General features: G+C 38.3%; 2 protein-coding genes, 1 long non-coding RNA gene and 3 other non-coding genes across 7 annotated transcripts; 2 read left to right on the plus strand and 4 right to left on the minus strand.

Moving 5' to 3' along the window:
• Positions 1-1,163: 1,163 nt before the first annotated feature.
• On the minus strand, positions 1,164-4,271 carry LOC114882935 (mitochondrial pyruvate carrier 2-like). The gene is made up of 4 exons (XM_029200147.2): positions 4,011-4,271; positions 3,424-3,464; positions 2,527-2,723; positions 1,164-2,146 (listed from the first exon to the last, which is right to left on the minus strand). The coding sequence occupies exons 1-4, from the start codon at positions 4,093-4,095 to the stop codon at positions 2,095-2,097; spliced, it is 375 nt and encodes a 124-aa protein (XP_029055980.1). The 5' UTR covers positions 4,096-4,271; the 3' UTR covers positions 1,164-2,094.
• Positions 3,413-21,034, plus strand: LOC114882936. The gene is made up of 3 exons (XR_003790507.2): positions 3,413-3,499; positions 19,598-20,852; positions 20,934-21,034. It is a non-coding gene; the product is annotated as an uncharacterized LOC114882936 (long non-coding RNA).
• Positions 5,139-15,249, minus strand: LOC114882933 (apoptotic protease-activating factor 1). 2 transcript variants are annotated; one of them, XM_029200140.2, is made up of 13 exons: positions 15,171-15,249; positions 13,425-13,612; positions 12,637-12,885; positions 12,386-12,560; positions 11,893-12,030; positions 11,505-11,819; positions 11,179-11,414; positions 10,793-10,922; positions 9,633-10,718; positions 9,506-9,552; positions 8,543-9,422; positions 8,056-8,460; positions 5,139-7,983 (listed from the first exon to the last, which is right to left on the minus strand). In XM_029200140.2, the coding sequence occupies exons 3-13, from the start codon at positions 12,822-12,824 to the stop codon at positions 7,474-7,476; spliced, it is 4,110 nt and encodes a 1,369-aa protein (XP_029055973.1). In that variant the 5' UTR covers positions 12,825-12,885; positions 13,425-13,612; positions 15,171-15,249; the 3' UTR covers positions 5,139-7,473. The 2 variants fall into 2 exon arrangements, with proteins under 2 accessions (XP_029055973.1, XP_029055974.1); XM_029200141.2 differs by lacking the exon at positions 15,171-15,249 and adding an exon at positions 14,807-14,848.
• Positions 13,940-14,011, plus strand: Trnae-cuc. Its single transcript has one exon. It is a non-coding gene; the product is annotated as a tRNA-Glu (tRNA).
• Trnag-ucc lies at positions 14,514-14,585 on the minus strand. The gene has a single exon. It is a non-coding gene; the product is annotated as a tRNA-Gly (tRNA).
• On the minus strand, positions 14,677-14,748 carry Trnag-ucc. The gene has a single exon. It is a non-coding gene; the product is annotated as a tRNA-Gly (tRNA).
• Positions 21,035-27,703: the final 6,669 nt, after the last annotated feature.

Here is a 27,703-nt window from a genome sequence, read left to right on the forward strand (position 1 = left end):
TATTGCATTTATGTGATCTTTATTATATACTGTACATAATAATCTTACCAAGTATCTTTAAATTTTACTTTTAAATAGTCTGTGCAGTTACCATTTTTTATGTAAACTACAGAACACAAGATTCTTTTTTGAGATTGTAGATTTTTTAATATTTTTATATCTTTTTTATAAATCTTTATATTATACAAATATTACGATCACTTTCCGTCCATATAAAATAAGATTAATAAAAGATACGATGTTTGTATAATATAAATTTCGTAATCATTATCTTACATACATGATCATTTCATTCATAATGAGGAAAAGGTATAAGGTGGACCAGTATAGATTCAATTATTTCCAATACTATAAAAGTTACAAAAATAAAAGAAACTATTAAATAGAAATTACTCTAAGCAGAAAGATTTTTTCTTTCTATAAAATTTTCTAGCTATAAAATTTATAATTTTTATTTTTTTTATACAAATTTTATAGTATTTCATCTCTTATCAGTATTCAAATTGTTATTTTGTACTTAAACATAAATGTATGTGTTCTATATTATCTAATATTTTAGTGCTAATTAATACCTTAATTAAGTATAAGCACATTATAAATATTGCCGTATAATTTTATAATCGTAAAATGTTTTATTCTGTAATAACTATTACACAAATCAAAATACTGTACTATAATAATAATCATTGAAACGTTTAAATAAATCCAACGCCTTTTGAATTCTAATAGCATAATAAAACTGAAATTTTAGAAACTACATAAAATTCCAAGTATAATTACTGCAAATTGATGACAAAATAATTTATATACATATTTTCCAATCCAAAACTACGCATATGTATATGTATGTACAAATACATATTTCACGCCAACTTTTCTTCAATCATTTCCCGACAAGTAGCGCTAGTGTTCCTTCTTTTCGGAGAATCGATCGGTAAGTTGTCGAGTAGTTTCTGCCGTCTTTTTATAGATAGCGCTATAGTCGAATTTGGAACATTTTAGCGGCAATTTAATTTTGTAATTAAATTGCAATTTAGTATAATTTAGCGCTATATTTTAAACCGGATTTAAAGTACTTGTCGCATAATTATTTGCTACATTAAACACAGCAATTATTTATTTTACGATAATAAAACAATAGGAAATATTATTTTAACTACATATTAGAAAAATATATTACTTTATTAAATCTATACAAGGCAGTTAGAACATCATCGAACTCGGTATATAATTTGTACATACATATCCTACTTCTTCGAATTCTTCAGCATCAGTGTTGCAAATTGTTGAAACAAACATTGTACGTTATTAATTAGAGGTAGATTTGTACGTAGATAAGTGTACCTATTTAAATATGATATATTATTCCTACAGAATGCTGTGTTATCAGTTGGTGTCCTAGCTGATCATACGTGCCAATGAATGTTGTACTGACTTTAGGAATCATGCTATATAAATATTTTGCTGGTACATTTGTACTTAGTCTAGGATTTAGAATTGATCCATTGCTAGCGGAATAAAGATACGAACAGCACCTTTCGTTCGATATCACAGCTTAGCACGAATAATTTATGTTTATTTTAGAGATTCAGAGTTTTCATGATATTGGTGTTCTTTGGTGTTTCTAAATTTCCTTAATATTAATACAACTTCAGTATTTCTCTTTCTGTTTTTCGTTAAATATTGATGTATTATTTTTGGCATTTAACGTTTCCTAAGCATTAGTAACTGAGAACTTTTTTATGCCGATTTTTATCCATGATTTATACGATTGCTTATTGTTTATATCCTATAATTACTTAACTTATGATGCTTTACACGATTACTTGTGGTCTGATGAATTCCTACTATAAATAATGTACATTTACTTGAACTGAAGTATTTACAATCGCACTACGAAACTTTCATAATCATTCGAAGTTCACGTTTAGTGATGATTATGAACTTGCGTCATTTTTTTTGGCTGTCTTTCTTCGTAGTTACATAATAATAGTTAACGATGTTTCGCAAGTCAATCAAATGTTCCTAATATTCCTATCCATATACATTTATATATCTCCACCCCTAGGAATGTGTATATTTGAAATACTATCACTATTTCTCTTCCGACGATGCTGCTTTTAAAGCCTCCTGTTCACGTTGGTACCTAAAACCAGAACAAATTTAATGCAAATTTAATGCAAATCCCTCTAAACATAATACTTTTCCTCGTACATGTACATATGTTATTACAAGGCAATTTAAAAAACAATTTCATTATTTCAACGCAAAAATATGACTTGCTTAAGAAGAAGTATATATTCGAATGTGTTCGTGATAAATAATACATCGAACCCGTTCGGACAGACGAAAAAGAATTTGATTAAACTTTCCGTGTCGGGTTACTCCATGATTATTTCCCTTTGATACAACGTTACCGCTTATCGCTTTTGCAACAATCATTTACATCATTCGACGAATAAATTCGAATACATATATCACGGACAAAGTTCGAAAGTTTTTACGTAATACCGTAGAAAAACTTACATTATCGCGCGTCCAATTTGATACAAGGACGTCAACGCGACGAAGAAGTTCACGCTGAAGAGGCTCCAATTTTTCGGAGTGATCGCTAACGAGTATCTGGTCCAGATCAAGCCGGTGACGAACAGGGAACCTGACTGTTTAACGGACAATTGATTTGCTGGTCTCTTAAGATCACTGAGGCCAGCTATTACAAGGCCCTGTAATTTGCAAACTTTATGTAAGGATACTAAACGGCGCGTTTGAAAAGTATGAACAAAAGAGAGCACGAACGTAACGAGTGCTTTGACGTAAGAGAGACGGATAATGGAAGGGTCAACAATGTGGGCCGCATTCTGACGATTTGCTTTGAAAGGCTGACCTATTTTCTGCTAAATCGACTGTGATTTGTTACAGGCATGCTTGCAAACGATTTTCAGTTATTTTCAGATATTCTCTTTTCTTTTCAAATTACGCCCAGAAATTCTTATTTGCTCAGACCTCGTCAGACCGGAAGTACGGATGCGACACTATTGACTTTCTGCATCGTTACGAAATATAAAACCATTACGGAATTATCAAAGGTGATCACAGTAATAGCATTTGTCGTATCTTTCGTAAGAGTCACTGTGACGAGCTTTAATAACGCATTTGGATCAAGTCCATGCGGATGCAACTTCCTAGCGGTCGAGAAAATATTTCTGTAACGTGTTTGCTGCAGCCAGCTATGCAAAGTTCGCGTTTCGACTAGCCAGTTATAAAATTTACTCGTTTATATGCTGGCTAAGTATTACACACACGCGACAGATTAGAATTTTAATACGTAATCGTTCGTATCCGTAATAATGATATTGCACGGTGTTGTTATGAAACGAATATGAAATGACAACGTGACGTTAAAACTGCAAATGTATTACTGACCCATTTACAAATCGGTGCCCAAAAGAATATAGTCTGCGGACCTGAAAGGGAAAAAATAGGTCGATACTACCATTACGTACGTTTTTTAATAATTTCATTATTGTACGAGATACCAATTATTCAAATTATTACGATGATCAATTATTTTTAAATTTATTCGAATTTTACGACTCTTATTCGAGCGTGTTCAAAAAGGATTTGAATTTTAGAAAACGTTGCTTAATCAATGATAGACTTCTATTTAGTTAGGGAATATCAATTCGTTATCATGAATACCTTGAATCCATTGACATTACAAGGTTTGCGCGATTCAAAAACCACGTAAAAATACACATTTTAAAATGTAGGACAACTCGTCGCGAGGATGACATTGATCTACATGTGTACACGCGTTAACGGCGGTCAAGTCCATCCGCATTCGTAGCATTACACTACAGCAGATGAGAAAAAAGTAGATGCCTGTAGGACGTAAGACGTTACGAGGATGCTTTTTTGCCCGTCCGAACGCATGTTTTCCAGTAGTATAAACGCATATGTCCCTGGCACGTGTCACTATGTATTTGAAAAATCTTGAATGACTTACTAACCAGCAGGGTGATTCCACAGTGGTTGAACCTTCTTAGGCACGATCTTGCCAATGGCGTTCATCGTGTTTCTATAAACGACCGACATTGTTTTTCACACGTTCACACGTTGAGGATGCGAGAGGGAAAATATTTTATGTCAAGTGTTCAAAGATCTGTTAACAGAACGAGTGAACGTGTAAATGACAAGCGGTACGACGATCCGCGCACTGAGACTGAATAACGCGAAGTGCAACGATTGGTAGTCGTGTTCGCCTCACGGGTGCTCAGTTCTCTCTTTTCCCCCCCAGACATTTCCTGGGTCGAAACCGCTCGTGTATACGATATCTGTTGCTTTGTATGTGTACCAACACGCACACAAAGTTACTCTACATTATTTCGGAACATTTTTCTCTATCGATTGATAATGACAGATAATAGCGATAATTAAAATTCAATTACTTATGATGTATGAATGAATCTCTGACAATTATCAATCGTAATTCAATAAAGAAACATAATTCGCGTTTAAATTCGTTCAATTACATAATTATAGAAAAGAAAGTAATGCTATGAGATACGTTTATACAAACTAGTAGTACGGTGTTACTTTATCAGTAAATTAAGTTTATGACGCGACTGTGTTTGCGAAATATTTTCACGGAAGTGATACAAAAGATTTGTATACTTAGAGATAAGATCGCAATCAACGAATCGTGGTATCTAATACTTTCAATTTCATTCAATTACACATGTATAATCTACGACGGTATTTTTTAATTAAATATTATCGTTAAATTTTCAACGTAATCTTTGTACGCATGCCTCGATTACAGAGTGTATTTTTGGCGCCAACTATTGTGCCAATATAAGTACGTACACATTTTCGACAAAAGGAAATTTCCAGCTTACGATAACGAAATCGATCGCTCAAGTTTACCAGTGATGTATTAGCGATACACACGCGGCACTATAGCGATCGACATTGGCCTAGAGAACAAAATTGGATAGTTTGTTCAGTGCCAACTCGTACGTCGCACGCTCATTCTATTCTATTAATGTATTAACCACGTGTAACTACTGTACAGAACATTACGGAACACACGATCTTAGCGCACGCAATTCCGGTGCAGTCCATTGATCTCGTGGGAATGAAGCGTGAATGTGTATTTACACAATTTTATTTACATTAAAATGAATACACTTTCTTTTTTCAACACGAAATAATATACACGATGTCGCTAATAATACAGTAAATGCTATCGAAAATTGAGCTCGACAAAAGAGAGAATGCAAACGTTGCTTTAACACTGGGTTTACGGACATCTCTTATATACCTATCTCTACGGAAAAGCGTCAAAATTGACGCGTTCCATAAACCTAGTGTTAACCGAACAAATATTGCGCTCCGGTCCACTCATGGTCAGCGGTATTGTTCGCATCTCTCACAAATTGCACCACAGTTAACAAATACATCAACCGTATGTATTCTTCTATCACAAAATCGATAAACACCTGAACGTTTATACACGACCATGTATTTCTGATTAGATGCATAGAATATATGCCAATATGTACATGCAATACTATTTTGAAAATCATTTTTTTTTTAACTTTTTCTTTTTTCTTTTTTACGAAATAGTTGTACAAAGACACGTCGAAAATATTTGTAACATATTAACACATTATTGTTCCGTTGTAGCTTAAAGCCTTTATCTCGTTGAAACATTTAGCAGTATATTATAAATGAAATCATAGTAAAAGAAAACACCGAAGAAATCCAGACAGCGCGATAAAACACGCAAAAAGTACGCTGATTAAGTCTATTAAGTAGTTATGATTTGATCGATCAAAGTACAGTCGTTAACTTTTTGTTACAACATACTGAAATTTTTTCGGTTGTAATACTTGATATATATAAAATAAACGCGCAACGTAAATTACCTTATCTTAACACGATAAACGCTCGGTCCCCGCCGATCCTCAAGGACCAAAGTATCCTCCCTGCCTTTTATTCTTCTAATAGATATAACAATACAGACATGTTTTAAATAATAAAGTCTTTAATAAAAACTTTCACTGGCCTAAACGGAACGGCAAGGAAAACAGGCCGGGCGTTTGACGTGTTAAACAGAGTTAAACGTACCATTAAAATATACAAATATATTAAACTTGCAACACAATTTATAAACGAATTATTTTTTTCCCGTTTATACTTGTATATCACCCATTTAAGGCACATGGTATAAAGTAACAATAGAAAATATTATTAACTTTATAGTTCGAAAAAACGGACGAAAGTTAAAGATATGGAAGTTGCTCACAATTCTCTAATTTTTAACAACCAATATAGTATTTTTTAACATTGCCATGCAAATTTTAATATTAAAATTTGCTACTTTATCCAAATATCAAATTAAACACGATTAAGGTATTTAAATTCATTATAAATACTACGTATTGTATCAAATCCATTCTACAAATATATTAGTATAGAAACAAAAATCAAATTATTTTTTATATTTTTTATTATATTTACAAATTGATTATCTCATTTTTTTATGAAATATAAAATAGTATAGTATCAAAATAGGAAATAATAAATTTCTTAATTATAGAATTTGAATAGTTATCTAATTTGAATACCTTAACCATCCCACCGGCCGTATAATATTTCGAATAAAATTTTTAACTTTCAAAATCACGAAGTGAATAATTTTTGTGGTAATTTACGTGATAAAACAATTACTGGTATTTAGAAAAGTTATCTATACATATAGCACTAAAATATATTCTATATTGCAGTAATGCTTACGGATCAAACATATACTTATAAATGTATATATCATCAAATATTAAATTAAACTGTAATTATCTAATGTGAATAAAAAAAAAAAAAAAAAAAAATATATTTGTACAAAGTTGTAAAGAAAAATGTATGAAATACGTTTAGTTGTTTGACTTGTTTCACAGTATAAATGTATATATTTCAAAAAATGTAAATGCACTCAAAATTTTAAAACTCTTACTGTATGTGAAAAATGATAATACAAAAGAACAGTCAAAATAGGTTTATGTATACATAAAACTATAGTTTTATGAATAAGAGATCCAATAATTTTAGATAAATGCAAGTGGCAGTAGTGTTAGGCTTATTGTTAAGAAATGTACCTATTTCTCGTTTATAGTCTTGAGCATCAGTCAATATAAAAATTGTATAAAATGTTATTCATACTTCAACGTATTCGAACCCATAACCGTCAGTTTACGGCATCATACATACATACTTCTCTTTCATTATTTATAAAATCTTTCACTTTGCTAAAGTAACCATATCTACCATATATCGAGTTTAAAAGTAACTTTCACGTTTTAATAATCACAAGTGAAATATTTATAACACATTACTTATTTCCGATAATATTTGTATCTATTGCACCTTTGCAATATTCTACTATAAAATACAACCTCGAAATTAAAGTAGTTATTAATCACATCCGCATAATGTAAATGTACTAACAGACCCATATATGTCAACTGTAACAAACTTTGTAAAATCTGTAGATATGCATACTTTTGCAAGAAAATTTGAAGGTAATTCAACAACGGCTAATAAAGCTGGTTGTGTATTATCTTTACCTTCTTTGGATTTCCAAAACTGACTTAACTTGTGTACACCATTCATGATATCCTTATCCTGTTGCTGGCACTGCATACTATACATATTTGAATCTGCACTTTGACTAGCAGACATATGTAAACTAAATGTTGCATTATTATTCGTAGCCGGAGTACTAACGCTACGATTTATTCGAAGTCTTCTTTCTGGTTTCTTTATATACATAGACAGAGCAATATTCCACCAAACTAATTCATCCGAGTTTACAGAGAGCAAAATTGGAACACCAATTTCAGAAGGGGCCCAGCATAGCTGAGAAACAGAATTTGTATGAAAGCGTAATTTTCGTATTTCATCTTGCAGCGTTGTATCAATAACCTGAAAATTAATAGAAGATACTGATATTAATAATGTATTTAGAAAATTGATTAATTCACAACGAAAACTTACAGAAATATCTCCGTTTTCGAAACCAATAGCTAAATACTTTTCGTGTTGGGATATTTCACAACATGTTAGTTTCTGAGCATAATTTTTTCTAAAATATTCCGTTACTTTTATACACGTCGGTAATGTTATTGTATCTTCTTGTAGCTTATATAAGACTACTTCTCCATTTTCATTTAACACTGCTAGAAAATTTTTCTGTTGGCTCAAACAACTAAATGTAGCGACTATATCTGAATTACCAATGGTTACTCTGTCCACTCGTAACCAACTTGTACCATTGACGTTCCAAAGTGTTATTATACCATTTCGTGTCACCGTTAACACATATTTTCCATCTACATTATGAATTGAAATAACATATCCTGCATTATCAATTAAATATGACAGTTTTGTGCTCTCCCATATCTACGAATAATGAAATATATGTTATTAAAATATTATCAAATTCCTTAAGTCACTAATTTAATGAGATCTTTTCTGAATTTACCCGTAAATTATCATCGGATCCTCTACAAATGAGTATGCTACCAGTTTCTAGGTCTAAAACTTTGATTAATTCTATATTTGATGAAAAATTTAATACAGGCCTGCCTTCTGCAGTTTTTATATCGAATAAATTAACAATGCCTTTGTCAGTAAGGCAAACTACTTTTTCTCCATTAGGTGAAATAAATAAATTATTTAGTTTCCCGTCGATTGGTTTTGTTTCTGCTATTATTTTATCATCAACTAATATGGCAATAGTGTTTAAAGGCGTTTCTATAACAAGAGTATCTGCTTTACCATGATGCTTCTGAAATGCTGCATCAAATAGAGGTTTTCTTCTCGCTTCACAAATTCCTTCTACTGGCAATTTCCACTTACGAAGTAACCGATTTTCGCTACCACAAATAATGTGGTACCCTTCTTCTTTTAACCAATACGTATCCAAAGAAGATACACGGCTTTTGTAAGTAGCAATTAATTGGTATGCAGCATTAGTATTCCATATATTTACAAAACCATCAGAATCGGCTAAAACTAAATACTGGCCATCATTGGTTATTGCAGCACAAACGTAAACAGTTTTTCCACTTTCAACATTTGCTCGTATTTGTTTATTGTAACTATGCATATGACTATTGCTTGATCTGCACCATTTTACATGTATAGCTTTATCTTCGGTAACAATAAATAAGGAATCATTTTGTTTTGGTACATTACGGAAAAAAATGACTTTCTTCTTTTGTAAATCTAGATTATACTGTGATAAGTATTTATATTCTTCACCATATTTATCGTATGATATCAGAGCACCATGTACTTCATCCATTATATGAAGCAAGTTACTTCCAGTTGTAAATGCTATACTTTTAAAATAATTGTTACTATAAAAAGTAAAAAAAAAGAAAAATGAAGATCATAAAAATAAAAGTCGTAGTGCTTAAATAATAGAATTAAGAAAATGTACCTGTGTGGATTATAATCTGATAACATATTTCCATAATGATCCCAAACCTAAAATAAAAAATGTACATATATTATTGTTTTTTTGTTTTTTAATCGAAAGTATATTTGCAAGAATTAGTCGTGCATACCCTAATTGTTCCCTTGTTTGTGCAAGCTGCAATGTAATTGCTATCATGTGTAAATGTCATATCCAATATCATTTCCCCAGCAACATGAAACATTACCGAACTATCGTCGTGAGGAACTTTACTCGAAAAAATTCCACTCCAAAAGGTTTGTTTTTGTCTAGGACTCAATGGACCAATATGATTCTGTTCGTTACTTTTATCTTCAGAAAGCCTAAATAGTTTTACTATTCCAAGATCGTCCAATGATAAAAAACAGTCTCCCGTAGTAGATACAACAATCTTTTTTATGCTACATGTTCTATCATGCCCACTGAACACTTCTTGTCTTTTGTAAATGCTATTCCACAAAAATATATCACCGTTTCTACTTCCAATTAGAATTAAATCTGGGTCACATGCAAAACAAGAAGTATGTATTTCCGTGGACATTTCTTCACTCAATGGTACATCCATTTGCCCCAACTTTTTGTCGTGAAATACATATAAATATTTCAATCTCTCTCGTGCAAGTTTAATAGCAGTATCTCTTATATATCCTTCATAAGGATGATTCATAGCAATTTGTACTATATCCAAGCATTTTTTATGTCTATGTTCTGCGATAATGCTCGCTTGTTCCTCTAAGAACTTTTCTAAATCGATAAATCGTGTTTCATACTCTGTATCATAGTTCTTAGTAATGTATCTTCTGTAGTTATCTAAATCAATCAACAAGTTGCTCAAACCACTGTGAATTATTGTTGCTTGAATAAAATCAAAATTAAAATATATCTTTGGAAATTCATCATACAATTGAGCTTGTTCTAAATGATATCCAATGTATGAATAACTATAATTGTCCGCAGGAAGCTTCGAAAAATCATCGTTACAATATCTGCGATACTTATCGATTAATGATTTGTGCATTTGTACAAATTCATCTTGTGAAATTTTTTTCCGAAGATGACAAAGTAATAAGTCATGAACACCATAGATATAGCTACGTAATTCATCATTCCATTGTTTAGCTGCTAGTGACTTATGACATAAGTCAAGCATCATTTCTTCAACTTGAAATGGAGGTCCTCCCCAAAGAACTTCCAAAGTCTATATAACAAAATATGTATAATATGTACAAATGTTATATGATATTATATAGTTTAACGGTCACCCTATCTTACCTGGGGGGTTATATTTACATCTTCTCTAAAAATTACTAATTCTTCATAATGTTTCCTCATTTCAACAGGTAACTGTTCTATACACATATTAAAAATTGCTTCTTGCTTTTCCAAGAACCTTTTAATTACGCTAAAAAACATAAAATATGTATTATATTTTACAATAAGATAAAAGTAGCAAAGTATTAAAAACGTGCGGGAACCCGAAAATTGTGGGTATGTGATACTCTGGTCGAGATCTTAAAATTTCGGGAATCCCGATATTTATGTGTCACGGGATATTTCTGACCATCCGATTCAATCTCGAAAGGAAAATTTTCGATCTGATCCGATATTTTCAGATTTTTGCACGTCTATATAAAAGATCAATATGCTTATAATATTACCGATTCTTTTCATCTTTATTCCTCAAGGAATTTAAATAATATTTCCATCTATCTGATCTTAGCTTCATGTCATGTTTAAATTCTTCAAATTGAGCAGAAAACATTGCTATTAATAAAGGCATTCCTTTACATTCTTCGTGAATTCGTTTTGCTTCCAAAGGAAGCTTATCTACTTCTGTCTCCAACACTTTAGCAAAAAGACCTAAGGTTTCTGCTTCAGTAAACCCATCATTCATCTGCAATTAGGTATTATTTTCACCTTTATCAAATATATGAATTTGATGGAGTAAAAAAAGAAAAATGTAAGTAAAAGAATTTTACTTCACCTGAATTACAGAAGGTCTTTTTTCCCATACAACATCAAGATTAGCTGTAATTACCAAAGTTTTACATTCAAAATCAAATGCATCAATTATTTTTTTGTCACAAACATCATCCAAAATTAATAAAGCAAGGGAATGCTTTTCTCTACTGAAATGATGTTTCAAAAAATGAATAAGTGAATCTCTTAAAGGTTCTGGTTTCAATGATCCTGGCAGTATTTCTATATTTTTAACTAGATGATAAAGTCTATTTAATTGAATTAATATTTCCTCATCAACTGGACGTTCATACCCAAATTTTATCCAATATACTTCATTCTGAAAGGAATACATAAGTTGTTCATATGATAGTTCAATGGTTTTCAAACACAAGTTTTAAGTAAAGACTTACATAAAATAAATTTCTTACAAATTTAGTATCTTTTAGTGTACTAGCTGTTAGGCACGATTTACCAAAACCTTTCATTCCATGAAGTACAACATATCCATTTGGTTCTAGTTGTTCCAAATGATACTTCAACTGCATCATCTGTAATAATTGTACATTAATCTCATTCATGTAAGAATTATTTAGAATTACCAACATTAGGATGTACAATATATTTAACAACTCTTGTCAAACTTACATGATTGATTTCCATAAGCATGCACATAAAATAACAAATATTACATTTAACAATAAAAATAAATAGTACAGTATATTCAGTAATAAAAAATTTTAAATATATTTATACACTTCTTCATAAATTTAAAACAAAATGTACATTATTTAAATACAAATATGTTTAAGCTATGCAACTTTCTTTTTTATTCATAGTGGTGTGCTAATAGAATTGCAATATTTTATAAGCCTCAAGTATTTTAATGATCTGTACATTTTATACCTTTTGTTCTCTAATAACACTTAATGGTGAAATCGGTGGAAGGGTAGGTGTACCCACATGTCTTATATCATTAAATGCTTTCCCACTTTCCTCTAGTTTATCCATATCATCGCTTAACCAGTCATAGTGATGTTGCAAAGCTTGACGAAAAATATCAAAGGCATAAGGGCCTCGACTAAAAAATGTAAAATAATAAGAATTTTGTACATATTTAAAAGAAGCAGTTACAATGATATGAATAGAATTCATACTTTGGAAGTATATCCAATAAAATTTCAGCTTTCTGTTGTTTGGAAATAGCAACATCAATGTCTGCTATATCTTGAGCCTTTAATATATACTCTGATTTTAGTGGCTGTATAATACCATTATATACATCTATATCAGCTACTATGCTGTTCCTCAAGCGTTTAAGAATACTTTGATGTAATTTATCCATTCTTGTAAAGTTTATACATACTTTGTCATATTATCTGTTTTATAGTTATTAATAAAGCCAGCTACAAAAGAAATGGAATACAAATGCTTAATATTACGATATGCAGGTTTCAGATAATGAGAACATATATGGGAAACAGTTTCTAATTTCTGAATATAGCACTTCAAGGTTTTAATGTCAACCTTGACAAACATTCTATTAAATTTGAATTATTTCTATGGTTTTCATGGTTCAAATAAAATATATGAAAAATAACAAATTATGAAATGTATTAAATATCAAGCTAAATTAAACGTAAAACCATATTGTTAATAATAATATTATCTTAAAACAGTTTTAATAAAAAACAACATATAGTAACGTTAATAAAAAGGCACATTTTCGTTTATTTTATTTACAAAATCGGATTATAACAGCTTCAATTTTTCTATATGCGTCGTAATGTCATATCACTTATTTAATATGAAGTTCCTATTATCCCTCAGTTGGAGTTTAAAAAGTAGATGAGTACTGGGGTCAATGACTCTGAAACTAACTCTAAACTCATATCTCGTGGCCCTATAAAGGTGTTAATAATAAGGTACGGTGAAAGTCTCTTACCGTATTAAAACAATTCGCTTAAAACACGTAATATTTTTGCGTGTTACACGGCCTTTGTTTGAAAAAATAATCGTTCCGTATCACCCTAACACAAACACCATATCACCGAGAACCAACTGACATCAGTGCCAGTGCCTCACGGCCGCATGCCCCTTAAACAGCACCGTTGACATTGTTGCCAGATCCACCTATAAAACGTGTTTTTGATTGGTTATCACCATCATATGATACTTTTGCGGCACTTTTATCTTTCAAACAATTCAATTTTTAGCTCCAAAGAAATGGAAAACTGTTCAGAAAATGATAAGTGGCGTTGTTAAACACTTGTTAAAAATATACTTAGAACGAAACAATGTATGGAATAGAAAGCAAAAAACCACATTCGTCAGTTTTTGTGCATGATGAATCAAAACTAATATATATAAAAGGATCTATTTTAATTTTTAATACATATGAACATATTAACAACAAGAAACATTATTATATAAAAAATAGCAAATAAATCCCTCGTCGGCTCCGATATGGTCTAGTGGCTAGGATACCTGGCTCTCACCCAGGAGGCTCGGGTTCGATTCCCGGTATCGGAAATTTACTTTTTGCATTAATAAACATACAATAGTTGATAATGTTTATCATAAGGATTAAGACACTTGCTAACAAATAACATTCATTACTAAAGCGCTGGTGGTGTAATGCGTCGCAGTGCCAGTGGCGACTGTCCGGTACCTTTTACCGTTTTTCCATCGGAGTCGAATGGTCGTCTCAAGGAAAATCGGAACGGGGGAAAATAACCCTCAGCCCTCAAGGACTAGCCTGCCTCATTACCCCTAGCAGGTAGCTACTCCTCCGACCGAACCGAGGTTCTGAGCCCTCGAGTTCGGTCGCACATGATATACAGTCCTTGAAAACACGAAGCCCCGGAAAACCTTTTCCCAAAACGACACGACAGTCCGCCACAACATCTTGGAGGATCGTACTCTTTTCATTACAATGCTTTTAGTATTTAAAAAGAAAAATGAAAGATATTACTTTAATCTTTTGTGAAACTACAAGTTACTCCACATAGGGGAAGAAGTAAAAAATAACCCCTGCGGTGGCCGGGAATCGAACCCGGATCAACTGCTTGGAAGGCAACTATGCTGACCATTACACCACCACCGCAGTTGAGGTTTAAATTTCCTAAATTAAAACGCTGATTGTACATATGTTATCTAAAGTAAAAGTATAATTTCTCTATACAAAAATAATCCACTGCGATGGCCGGGAATCGAACCCGGATCAACTGCTTGGAAGGCAACTATGCTAACCATTACACCACCATCGCAGTTGAGAACTATTTTTCTTATAAGCGAATGTGAGTTCTCTATTTTACAAATAAATACCTGCGAATCGCTTGTTTTTCGATTTACACATGTGTTGTATATGCGTATGTATGTGCACGTACCGCGACTGCCAAATTGTCGCGGAAATAAACAATAGCGTATTGAAACCCATGCGTGTTAGACAGTTATTATCACGCACTGCAAAGAAAGCTCTCCGCACTCCGCGGCCAAATTTCGTTTTCTTTATTAGCGAGAGCTTCACCCTGTATATAAACTACACTAAATAAATTATACACGTTATATCGAATATGTTCTATAAGCACACACTTTATTTTGAAGGACTGTCTTCTAAGACGTCTGAATTCTAACTGCTTTTCAAGCGCGCTGAAGGGTAGAAAGTCTGGGCCCACTTCAAGGTACTTACGTGACCGTGTAGGGGTGGGCCGAATCGGACATGCCTGTATTCGTTTTGTGACCCTGCGGGGGTTTGGACTGCCTCTAAGGTCCCAAAGAGACTAACTGGGAGGTTGTAAATTAACAGCCAAAGGAAGTTAAAAATATGTATTTTCAATTTTCAGTGCAAGCTGTGGTAAAAGAGGAACTGGTAAAACAGGCACGATTATCATACCGACTGTGATCCCTGCACGTAGATCTACCCTCACCTTGAGGTGTCTGAAGGCATCTCTAGTCCATAGATTGATTCGTTGTGTTCTATAAAATGTTCTGCTTGCCCTGGGGCAACGAGAAAGTCTCTAATTTTGCGAAAAAAGGCAATTTTCTTTAGCGTCATTTTCCCCGCTCACCGCCAGATGGTGACGGCAGTGCCGTTTTTTAAAGCGCGCATTGATACAAAATTAAACAGCATATAAAAATAAGACTTGAACAATGCTTTACACCATCGTGAATCAGTGATAAGGATTATCGTCATCCGTCTAATACGGCGGATCAAGATCAGTTATTTATAGCTTAAAACAATAAACGTCTATCAGTCTCTCTGATTTTTGATTCCTATTATTAATAACGATATGATGTGATAACAATTTTAATCGATAATACGACGCTAAAATGCATTATATAAATGATGTATATTATCTCGTCTGTTGCAGCAATAACGGCGATTAAATGCCAGCACTTAATGAGCACACGGCGGAGCATTGTTCCCCGTTCGCCAATTAAACAGCATTATCCTTTCAAACCGATGCATTTTATTCTTAAAGTTTGAAACAAAACGTGCTTGATCCCTAAAAATGAAAAAAGTTTGAATCCTGCCGATAGCGAGTGAACAAAATCGCTTTAGACGTATGTGCGGCAGCTATTGGTCCACTGTGTAAAACTCTTTTTCCTCGAAAATGATGAAACCAAAACTTTCATTACGCATAAGTTCAATGTGTTCTCTGTTGTTAATTCTCATACCTCATTTCGATAGGTGTTCGAAACAGCAGACAGAGAAATTCAATGGACACCGAAAGATTAAATCATTCTTGAATAATTCCGGCTGCTGTGGTGACCGGTGTCGTTATTGTTCGCGATACGAGATTGCGTAAATGAATTATTTGATTAGCATAGACGACTGTTGAACGGTGACACGTATAGGTGCGCTGTATGGTCTCGTTGCATGCTAGACAAGCTGGAAATTCGATTACGTTAGAAACAGCATTTGGCGCGCTCAGCCGGCATTAGCCGTGCATTGGTTACTTGCCCGATTAATTTGTCGCAGATTCACCGTTGCGAGCAAATATGCCGTCAGAAGATGTACATCGAATCGCTGACATTTTCCCGCCATCCGAAATGCAACTACTAAACCGCGAACAGATCGATAGGAGCGTTCAGTCATTAAGGTGGCACGTTCCTAATTAAAGAGAGAAACTCGTGGGTACGGTGCGTCGAGGCAATTACAGTAACAATCTAAACTCACGAAGGGCACGATACGAGAGAGGGTGAAAGTGGCAGGAAAATATTTCTCATCACCTGTAGCGAACTAATGACAGAGGTGGGTCCGATGCACAAACCAAGGGGTCGAGCCGGTAATTTTATCTCACGATCGTCGCGATAAAATTAGGATATTCGGATACCGCGAATACCGTCGGCTTATTCTTTAATTACGGAAAGATCTCACTGCGATTTAAGCGGAGACCACGATACATTTATCAAGAAATTTGCATATCGCGTGTACGAGACCGTGTATACCGGTACGATAAGCCGGTCACCTAACTACAGGAGCAAAATGCGCGGCGTTCATATTGTTCGGTTCGGAGAAAGAATTACGAAGCCGGATTATTTACTCTCCTCCAGGCTCATTCTAACTGCTGACGATCAAACGACGGAGTTTCCAGCCGAGCCAGCCGGTACACAGAGATTCACGTTCTTCCTTTTTTCGTTCGCGAATTTATATCCAGCCCCGACAACGCGAGATTACTCGGAAGTTATACGGCGTATCTAACATTCGTTCCTTCCTTTCCGGATCGGCCGCGATAGCTTCTTCGCGTACCAGTTTCGCAAAAGTTCCGCGGAACTTGCGAAACGCCGGAGTTCGTTGAACTGTTTCTGTCGTTATTTATTTACGTTTTGTTTGCCCGCCGCGCCATCGAGAAGGAATTCGCGTTCGCATAGCAAACGAAAAGGGAGATAAAAAGAGAGATAGAGATAGAAAGTAAAGTGGAATAAATATCGTTGAATTTAATAGGATATTCGGGTGGCTAGAGGTGGTCGGCTATTGTCTGATCCTCTGCACCGTACCATTCTGATCCCCGTATCCTCTTCAAAGAGCAGACCGATCGTGAGAGGGTAAATTCGAACCTCTTAGGGGTTGATCGATCGCCACTAGTCTAAGCACTTCAAATAGTGTGATCGTGGTATGCGAGCAGGAATGGCAATAACGTTGATAGGATGGTAATATGATTATCACCTGCGCAAGAGGACACACGCGACGGTGTTACACGTATAATTAGAGATGGGATTGAAGAGGCGGATAAGGGTAGGGGAAGGCGCAAGTATAATGCCATGCAAATACACCTCATCGCTTGGTCCACCAGGAATAGAGTGCATTAATCCGCTAATGCACATGGGTCCCGTAAAATTAGATTCGGCCAGATTTAGTTGGAAATGCGATATTTCAGTGTCGACTGAATTCCAAACGATTCTCTCCTCTCTCTCTCTCTTTCTCTCTGTGTGCGTTCGTCGATGAAGCTCGTTTCTACAAGGCACGAGTGAACCGTGAAACGTTGTTATTCGCGAGGCAGATTAATGTCGATACCCGCGTACACGCTCGCAAACCGTTCTCGATCGATGCGATGCTCGTCCTTAATACAGCATTAATTCAAAAATTTACGATCATCCGTACGCGTCGATCGCGAGCTTCGCATTTACACGGGGATCGTGTAAATCGTCCTAACGCGTACGGACATTCCACGCTCGGATTAGTATCGTCGTCGCGATGCCAATTTAATTTAATGGGATCAACGTTTGCACTCGTAAATTCGCGATTAACGAAGTTTTACACGCGTCAAATATTTATTAAACGAAAAACGACGTAAATATCGCGTGGATGATCGCGTTAATCGGAACGTTCCCTCCACACTTCATCCCGCGTGTGTTTCAACAAGGGTGGTTGCCGCACGTTTCACGGGAAAATCGGTTCTTTGTTCAATTAAAAGGAACACGTACGATCGCGCGTTACCCGATTTTTCGAAATGCCCGTTTCTCCCTCGTTCCACGCGCTCGACGCCACCCTTTCCTTCGACGATCGCGGTGCAGCGTCGCGCGATTAGTTGCGTCCAATTAAATTTAACGAATTTCACCGACCACCGGTCGGCTTTATTGGTTTCATTAATTACGCATGCACTCTGTCCTCTGAAGCGTTCGCTAGCCGGTAGCAGCACCTCCGAAATGCACGCTCGCTCGAGCGATCGACGTATCCGATCGCGTCTCTCGACTCGCAGTCGTTCTCCTCGTGCTTCGTTCCTCACCATTTCGCTCTATGTTCCGCGCTCAGCAAAATCGAGAGCACGCGGGGGACGATTAAAGCCCGATTACTCGGTCGCTCGAACGGATATGCCCTGCGGGGACTGGTGCGCGTTCACCGGCACACGAACCATCGCATCGGTCGACGTGCCGATATTCAGAATTTGGTAATTAAATTCTGGTCCGGCTTCGATTTGGCTTCGCCGATTTACTAAAATATTGCCACCGGACGGTAAATTGGTTGACTCGTACGCTGTGCTAACCAGTGTCGTTGTAACGCGATCGTTTGTTCCGAAATTTGACCACGTTACGGGTAAAACGGGGAAAAAGTTTGCGATATTCGTCGTTTCTGTTTGTTCGGCAATTTTTGCTTGAAAACGTTGATTGATAATCTGAACGCGCGATGAAGGAGAGATCGGTAGATACAATGTAGACGCGAGGTAACGATAAACGACGTGAAAGTTGATGAGCGAATTCGAGTATTGGCTAAGTAGGAAATTAGATGCAAAATGGCTTGATTAAATGTAGGAAAAGGTGTTTCCCGGTATGATCGTTCCGAGGCGCCGGCAGAAGTGCCCGACGAGCGGCTGACATGCGAGATCCCTATATACGCCTATCGACACGAATATGCTAATGATATCGTGGCGCGTTAGTTATGCTAATTCCACTATGATTCACCAGGGCAAACATATGCTGCCTAGCATTTTACGCCGACCACCTGCGGAGCTCTAATTGTCGATGAATTATTAATTTGCCAAGAAGTAACTCCATGCTTGCTCTTTTCATGCTTTCACTTTTCAAACGTACTTAAGTTTGGTTCCGTTATTAATTCTACGCTATACAGTCCTTGTATGATTCCTTTTGTTTCATATTTATTGTCATCTGTTACAGTACAGCACGTACCACGGCGAACGAAGACGGATGTACGGTCGCGCGATCGTCAAATCTGCCATGTAAACCTCCCCAGCGTATATACATCCTCGACTAGGCACCCCTCAGCACGTTGGCCTTCTTCCGCGAGAATGCTAATTAACAATTGGCAATTGGCAGGCGGTACAAGGCGAAACCGTAAAACGGTACGTTGGCACGGGCTAACAAGGCGTGAAGGGTGATTTAGCTGGTGACGTCAGGGTGTACAGAGAATATTCGAGGTTCCCGAAGAGGTCGGCAACGAAGAGACGATCGCACGAGTTCCATAGAACTGCAATAACCAGGATAAGGACGGAAAGAGAGACAGATCCCCGCAGGCTCGTAAACTGGCGCAATGGCTCTGAGAAGGGGCAGGTTTCGCTGGGGCCAAAAAGCGGACGGAGGTCGTCAATGTTGATGATGCGTGGATCACGATGTACTGACGGCTCCATCATAGCTCGCTGTTCTCTGCTTCACCCCTCTGTCGATCGGCCAGCACCGTGCCATTCTATGGGAAGATATACCACCTCAGCGAAGCCTATTCCATTTGCTTTATTGAAATAACTCGGAGAACGGCGCGCGTTGTCGACGCGTCGCCGATGCGAGGGTGGTCGATTTCGTACCAACGATTTTCGACCATCTACTCTCTCAGGGATTGTCTCCCGTTACGAAAAATAGCACCCACGAATATTCATCTCTTCAGAAAAAAAGAAAAAAAGGAAATGGCACACTGACCATCGAAATGATAAAAATTATATTCATTCATTATTTTCGCAAAGAAATCAGTATAAAGAAGAAAGAAGAAGGAACGACGTTATCGTCGAACGTTAATATCTCTATCGAAGAAGGGAAAAAATGAAGTATCGATGAGCATGTCTGTCAGCTTTCCCGATGAAACCAGGTGGACGCCTAGGGGAATAGTAACTACGGTAAACGACGGTAACTCGTGCCGGTACATCCATGTGTTCCTTCCCCTCTTGCTTACTGCTGAGCTATTTACGGGCTGACGATGAAAACGAGTTTCACCGCATTACGATTAACCTGGACGTAATTATAATTAACCTTGGATATCGGCGAACTTCCGTGGTCTAGGAAGTACAGCTGCCGTCTCCTTGCATATTATGTACATGCGAAAGTCGTTAACATCCAGCAACAGCAGCAAAACCGGAAATGTTAAAGCGCGTGTCAGCCGGGATCGTTGCGATCGTAAGAAAAACTGATCCCGTGTAAATAAACTGTAATTATGTTTGTACAATTCATTTTTACAAAATAAGTTCCAAACTTCTTTTCTTTTTTCTTAATTCAATTTTGTTTATAGGTAACTTAGAAAATGAAACTGCGAATGAACGTCCAGAAATGTTACGAGATTAATCGCTCGAAAAGGTTCCGTGAGAAGAGAATAAATATGTGTACAAAGCATCTAATCGATAGCTTTGTCTCGAGGGTTTCTGCTCGACTCAACCATATCCGACTGCCGTCACATATTGACGCCTCCACTTTATTCAATTGCTCATCCGACACAAAACCCTCGACACTTTTAGCCCCGGGTACAAACATGTTTTTTCGCTTTGCTCATTTCCGGACCGAATGTTTGGCATCCTCCGCGGTTCCGGGCAGTTCGGTGCGCGTCGCAGATCGTGTGTCGTCTCGACGACGACGGCGACGACGGAATCGTTTGGTCTCTGACCGTGCCAGGGATGGGGGTGGAAATGCCCGGGAAGAACGAGAGAAGAGCGGGGAAAAAAAAAGAGAAGAAATCAATCTAACCGGAGGGTGAACATGCTCCGGTAATTTTTCCCTCATCAGGCATCGTTCGGGGATTTTATTGGTAATTAAAAGTCACCGGTCTGTGTGATTGGAATTAATGGTCAAACGGTCAATCCGCCAGGAGGGAAAAGCTGAGCTGTAAAATCGCCTTCGTTGGTTCGTTCGAGCGTATTGGAAGCTCGACGGCGCACGCTTCGACTGCGAGGTGTCGAAACGATATTTAATTTATTTTTCTCCCTTCGCGCCTTCTGATAGATTTAAATATAAAGCTAAAGTCACTTTCATTAACAATTAACAAATAAAAGGAATAGAGTGGAAATCTGGAAATGTTTATACTTTTGTGAAAGGTAATCGACGTCGATCCGCCGCGAAACTAGTCCCTTTAAGTGCCGGTAACGGTTATGGAAGCTTCTTTCTCTGCGTCAGATTTGCCGTAAAACCGCGGTGGGTGGCGTAATCGCGCAGACGAAAGTATACAACAATTCCAAAGGCATAACCAACGGAAAAATACGGAGGCATAAACGCTGCGAGGCTCGGTCCGGAAATGGAGAGAGTAAAGTGGAGACGATATCGAGGAAACTAGGAAGAAGCGCGATCACCGTCGTAAGTGCTGCTCGACGAACGCCCAAGACCATATGGAATTGTTTATGAACCATGCAACTTTATTTTCTTCCTCTTTCTTCCACCCTCCCTCCTTCCGTTCCTTTCGATATTTCTTCTTTGTCATTCCCTGGCTGTGCTATTGGCGCGTGACGGCTCGATCGTACATTAACTCTGTATCGTGTACTCGCATCTAACCTACTCTTTCCTTCCGTGAAACGACCGCCAGCATACAACGTTCGGAATATCGAATAAAATCAGACAAAAGGAATTTTTTGAGATGGAAAAATATAAGTCAATAACGACTTGGACGATAAAGAAGTTAACGATGAAAATTTGCAAATAAAGCTGAAGGCACGAAGGCAAAGTGATCGGTAATCAATTTCAAATTGATCGGGGTCCGTAACGCGATATTAAAAAATGAACGATAGCAGGTTAATGAGGGGCCGGTTGACGTAATCGCGTTTCACAGAAATTTCCATTCGAGGGCTGGGAAGGACGTCAAGAAACGAGAAAAGTAGATAACTTACTTTTCTCGTCAAATTCATTCTTGTCAGAGTAAAGTGAGTTCGACTTTCGGCAGGGTGAGGGAATATGCACGTGATATTGATGGACAGTGACTCGGCTGTTATCGGACCGAGGGTAGTTTATCATCCGGGAACGAGAGCATTATGGCTCGATTAATCTTCGATATTTATATTAGGGCTTCATTAAATAATATATTCGAACGGGACGGCAGCCACGAGCTGCGGGTCGGTTAAGCTTGCTCTTTCGGAAAAACTTGCTCGTTAAACAACGCGAAAGAGGGTGAAACTTTTCATCAGCAACTGTTACAAACTTTTTTCACAGATTCCCTTTATCGAATTTACCGAAACTTTCTTTTCGTTTCATCTTTCTTCTTTCTCTTTTATAACGCGTACTTGGCGTTCCACGTTACTTTTATCTCTCATCCCGGAAGAAATTCGCGTGCCGCGTAATTTTAAAGCATATTCGATGCCGGGTATATCCCGGGCGAAGCAAATAGAATATTTTCGAGCGGAGGAAAATAAAGCCGGTACGTTTTCGAATATACGCTCGAAAACTTTACGTATATTCGAGGAATACGAGGATCCGCGGAGAGCGTACCGCGATAAGCGTTATCAATAAACTACGTACACGTATATGAAAAGTTCGACTGGTGGTTGCCGGCTACGTCCCAATTTCCCGACCATGTCTCGCCGCCTTCTCCTTTTTCGAAAAACCCCCGTCCGAGAATCGAGCCCGAATATATATATCTCCCATTGATATGCAAACTAAGTCCCGGATCGTAAAATTCGCGTAATATCACGAAGACTTTGCAATCCAGCCCCATCCTCGCCCTCGAACTGCCTCGTACGAAAGCGTCTTCCAAGTTACCGGCTGATCGTCCCGTCGAACGATTTTATCCCGCATTATCCTGAATGATACGCCAGTTTAAACTTTAACTTGGCCATAATCACGGCATAAAGCTAAAATACAAATGCACCCCGGAGAGCCGCTACCCTTGACTGTGCTAAAAACCGATCGAGATTCTATCCGTTCGATTTTCACCTATTGGATTTTCTCTTTCGGTTAAAAATTTCGTACCGCTGTCTTCTAAACGTTAAAAGGGTGCAAAATCAACGTCCATCTCTCGCGTCGATTGCACGACGCAAAGGCAACGCCTGTCGTAAAATCGTTCCATCATTTTCCACGATTTTCACCGTTTCATTCGCGAACGTTCGTTAGGATTTCATTAAATGTTTAAGCAGAAATTTCATCAGCAATACGGATATTAAAAGCTGCAGAAGGATTCTGTAATATTATTCAACGTCAATTAAAAACGCGAAGCGGAGGTCGGTGTTTAATAACGTTTAATAAGGAGCAAATTGTACGACTGTATACCTTGTATAAAAGGTACGCTATGCGGCCGGCGTAAAGTTAATATCGCACAAAAGCTTGTCCAGATAGCGCGGACCGTTTTTACTGTACGGTCGGCTTTGTGTGACATTCTCACCATTCCCATGCAAATGAACGAGCACACGAACAACGGCGATATCGCGGGCTCTTCCTACCTGCAACGTCTGCGAACACGGTTCGACCTGCAGCCGAGAAATCACGACCGCAATTGCGTAACCTTTGACCGAGGAAAGAGTTATCTTGGCTGCGAGTTACCACCGCCTAACCCGGGCTATCGTTCCTGCCATTGTATTTCTATCCTACGAATTTATGCGAGCTCGTGTCGAGCGATAAAAAGGAAAGAACAAAGAAAAAAAGAAAAAAAGAAGACGAAAGAAAGGGAAGAAAAGAAGAGCAGGCTCCGTTACAACGATGAGGAGGAGATGCAGAGGAAACGATCGAAGAGAATCTGCTTTGCATATCGACGAATTTACGAGCCAGTCGAACCCGTCCTGTCACTCAACTTCTATTTCTCTCTTCTTCTCTTTGACCTCCCTTCCCGCTGGGAGGGAACTTTCAACCCCCGAACAGTAGTTTATGATATCGACGAAAAGTCGTCTCTCTTCGTTGAAATTTCCTTCTCTGTTCCATGAACGGCCAATCGGCGCCCTCGATGCAATACCATCCCTCCTCGCACCACCTTTTTCCCCATCTCGTATCGACGAATTTATCGCCGGCACAGCTCGGTCCATTGTAACGAAGATTGTTTATGATATTGACTCTTCCTTTTATGTTAATCCCGTGTCCGAACGAACGGTTCTGCCCTGACGCGATTCATACACATCGAGTGTCAGTCAGCCAGCGTACAAACGTGCACATCTCTACACTAGTTGCAACATGTAAATTCGTGTGCGAACTTCAACGAGCCGATGGGTACCGCTGGGGATGAACTATCGACGAATTTACGAGGAAACCGACGGTAGCCTGAAACTCACGGCTCCTATCCTCGCGGCGTTATGTCGCCGCTATGCTAATTGCTGCAATTAGCATAGGAAGTATCGGTAAACGAGTACGAGCTACCACAACGCCCCGGTGACGTACGATATTGGCGAGGGGTAGAGGAACGATATTTGTCGTGACACCGACCGCAATTAGGCCTCGTACAACCGACAAAAACCGTCCTTTCTTCCCTATCCCTCTTTGTCTCTTTCAATGTAACATTCTCTTTTGAAAGTTGCAAAAAAGTAGATAAAGAACACCGGTCACCGTTCGCCACATAATTTCTCGAACGCCGCACGAGACGTTCGTTAACACTACATTTCGACTGAATAAAGAAGAGGAAGAAAAAAATCGAACGACATCTGGCGAAAAGGGTGAAAGTTTCGTCATTGCAATTTCGTGATAAGCGAGACACAACGGAGTTCCGGCAAAGCTCTTCCACGCTTTGTTCATCGCCACTTGTGAACAGCGTCGACTCTCATCAGGATTTTCGGATGGCCGACATTAGACGAGCGCCACCCTTCCGATTTACCTAATTGGGAAAGATAATTAGCATGGCAACTGGTACGATAGCGCGTCACTTTCAGTCGGTCGCGTATTCTGCGTCCCTCGATTTCCCCGGTGGGCGCGTTACTCCGAAATCAGACATTCGTATGTAAACTTCTGGCGATCTTGCCGCTTCACGAGTGCTTCTCGCTCCATCCCCCGCTCGCTATCTGTCTCCCGATTTCGTCGATGGTCCAGCGAGCATCGAGGATGGGTCGTCGTTCGGCGATGGCTGAGAAACGTGGCCACCGAGGGACTTTCCGAGTGGTTTACGAGGTATATGGACGCTCGAACCGCAGCACGAGGTCGACATAGATTGCATCATGGAATATAGATGGGAGAATAACTTCTCTGCCGGAGAGAGACGAGACGACTAGCTCTCGAACAGGGGTTAGCGATTCGATACGGAACGTTTTCGGTCTACGGGTGCGTTTAGTTAAGTCATTCGCGGGGATTATGAATCCGTCACGGCTCGTCGTCTCGACGTGCTTTAGCTTTCTTCGGGGAAAAACAAGGGGGAAGCCTTTTGGTAGATGTTGCACGATGATTCGTGAAATCTTGATAGACGAATTGTCTATTAAAACGATGAAACTTTATGGTTAAATTACAGCGCGCGTTTACGAAGCGTGGCTGCAAAAGGGGGAAATTTTCTGTACGAAACGGTAAAGGTAAACGCGAAGTACAAAGCAATTAAGCGCGGCTTCGCGTTACAAGGGAAGTGCTTGTTAAATTTTACATACAGCTCGCGGCGGGCTTCCGACCACGCTTTCTGATATTACGTCCGCCTTTTTTACATCCAACGTCAGAATCCGTCGGTTAATTATCTTCGCGTACCAAGTACTCGCGTGCATCCAGCGAAATTAGAAATTAAAATTTCAACGTTTACAACGGCCGCGAAGTTGGTGCTGCTGGAAATTCCATTTTTGGCGCTCGGAAACGATAGAAATAACAGCGACGTCGCGGGGCTGGTTACAAGCGAGGTACAGACAGAATCGCGGCTGCGAAGCGTGCATTTACAAGGGACACGGTCGGATGCAACCGATGCCGCATCGAAAAAACGAATTCGGACGGTCGTAATTTTTGTACGGTGGCGCGGTAATGCGTTTCGAAACGCGCGAACCCGTTGCCGGAACAAATTGCGGTGAAACGCGCGAGGACACGAGGATCGCCGGTGAATAAACAACGAAGTGTAACTGAAAAATAAAATCTGTGTAAAAGCGGCGGGACACGAGTGCGCGCGTGCCATATTCCCGGTGATATCTTGATGGACGGTGGGCAGCATGCGATCGCTGCTGCTCCGATTACAAGCGAGAGGAGGGACACTTAACAGCGAAGTACCGGTCGAAACAGCGGTCGTTTCATTGCGAAACCCGGTACACCGGTATGCGGCTGCATGCGCGTTACATTGACTGATTGAGTGGCATTGAATTGAATCGAGGGTGGACGTGGAGGAACGGGAAACTGGCAAATGCCTGCCCGTTGCAGCATTGCATCGATCTAGCTACCATCGAATCGCTCCTCTCTCGCTGTGTGTACACGCGCTCGTCCATGTGCGTGACATGTACTGTCCGATTCCTTCCTTTTTTTTTTCCTCGCACTCCCGTGTACGGGGGTCGGAACGCAATTACACCTGAGTAATTGCGGGAGCGAAAGAGAAAAAGCGGCACGAAGGGATGAAGCGAGAGAAGAGGAGGATGAGGAGAGTTCACATTTACAACGGGTGCTTCGCTGCCTCCAGTTGACGCGTAATCCACGTGCTTTGCGCAGGGACGAAGATACCTCTTTCCGCGTACTTTTGTTACGCCGAGCGACGAAAGAGTTGAGAAAGAACATTGGTGGAGGGCTTTCATCGGTGTCAGGCATCGGTCTTTGAGCGAGGGGTTGGTAAGTGCTTAATTGAAAAGCACTTCGCGGTGATAAAACTTGCGAGTATATTTACTCTGATATCTATTTGTATTCTTTTAATTATTTCTTTATACCTTGTACGCTATCTTATTGCGAAATTTTCGCTTCACCACGAATCAGTTATTTACCGAGTAGTTTATTGTTTATTCTTCAAATTAATTATTCGATGTCCATTTCAGCAGAATCAACAACCACGAAACGCTGCGCGGCTTTTAAATAATTACAGCTTACCAGAGACTGTGTGTAAGCGTAACACAAAGCTGTGGTAATTAATCACAGCGAGCCGCGACCGTCCACCAGCGTTCCTCTGAATACCGTCTAAAATTCAGTGAAACAATCGAGGGAAGTTGCGCCCCTGCATATGCACAAGTGCCA

Source organism: Osmia bicornis, chromosome 1, assembly GCF_907164935.1.
Source record: "Osmia bicornis bicornis chromosome 1, iOsmBic2.1, whole genome shotgun sequence".
Classification (NCBI taxonomy): Eukaryota; Metazoa; Arthropoda; class Insecta; order Hymenoptera; family Megachilidae; genus Osmia; species Osmia bicornis.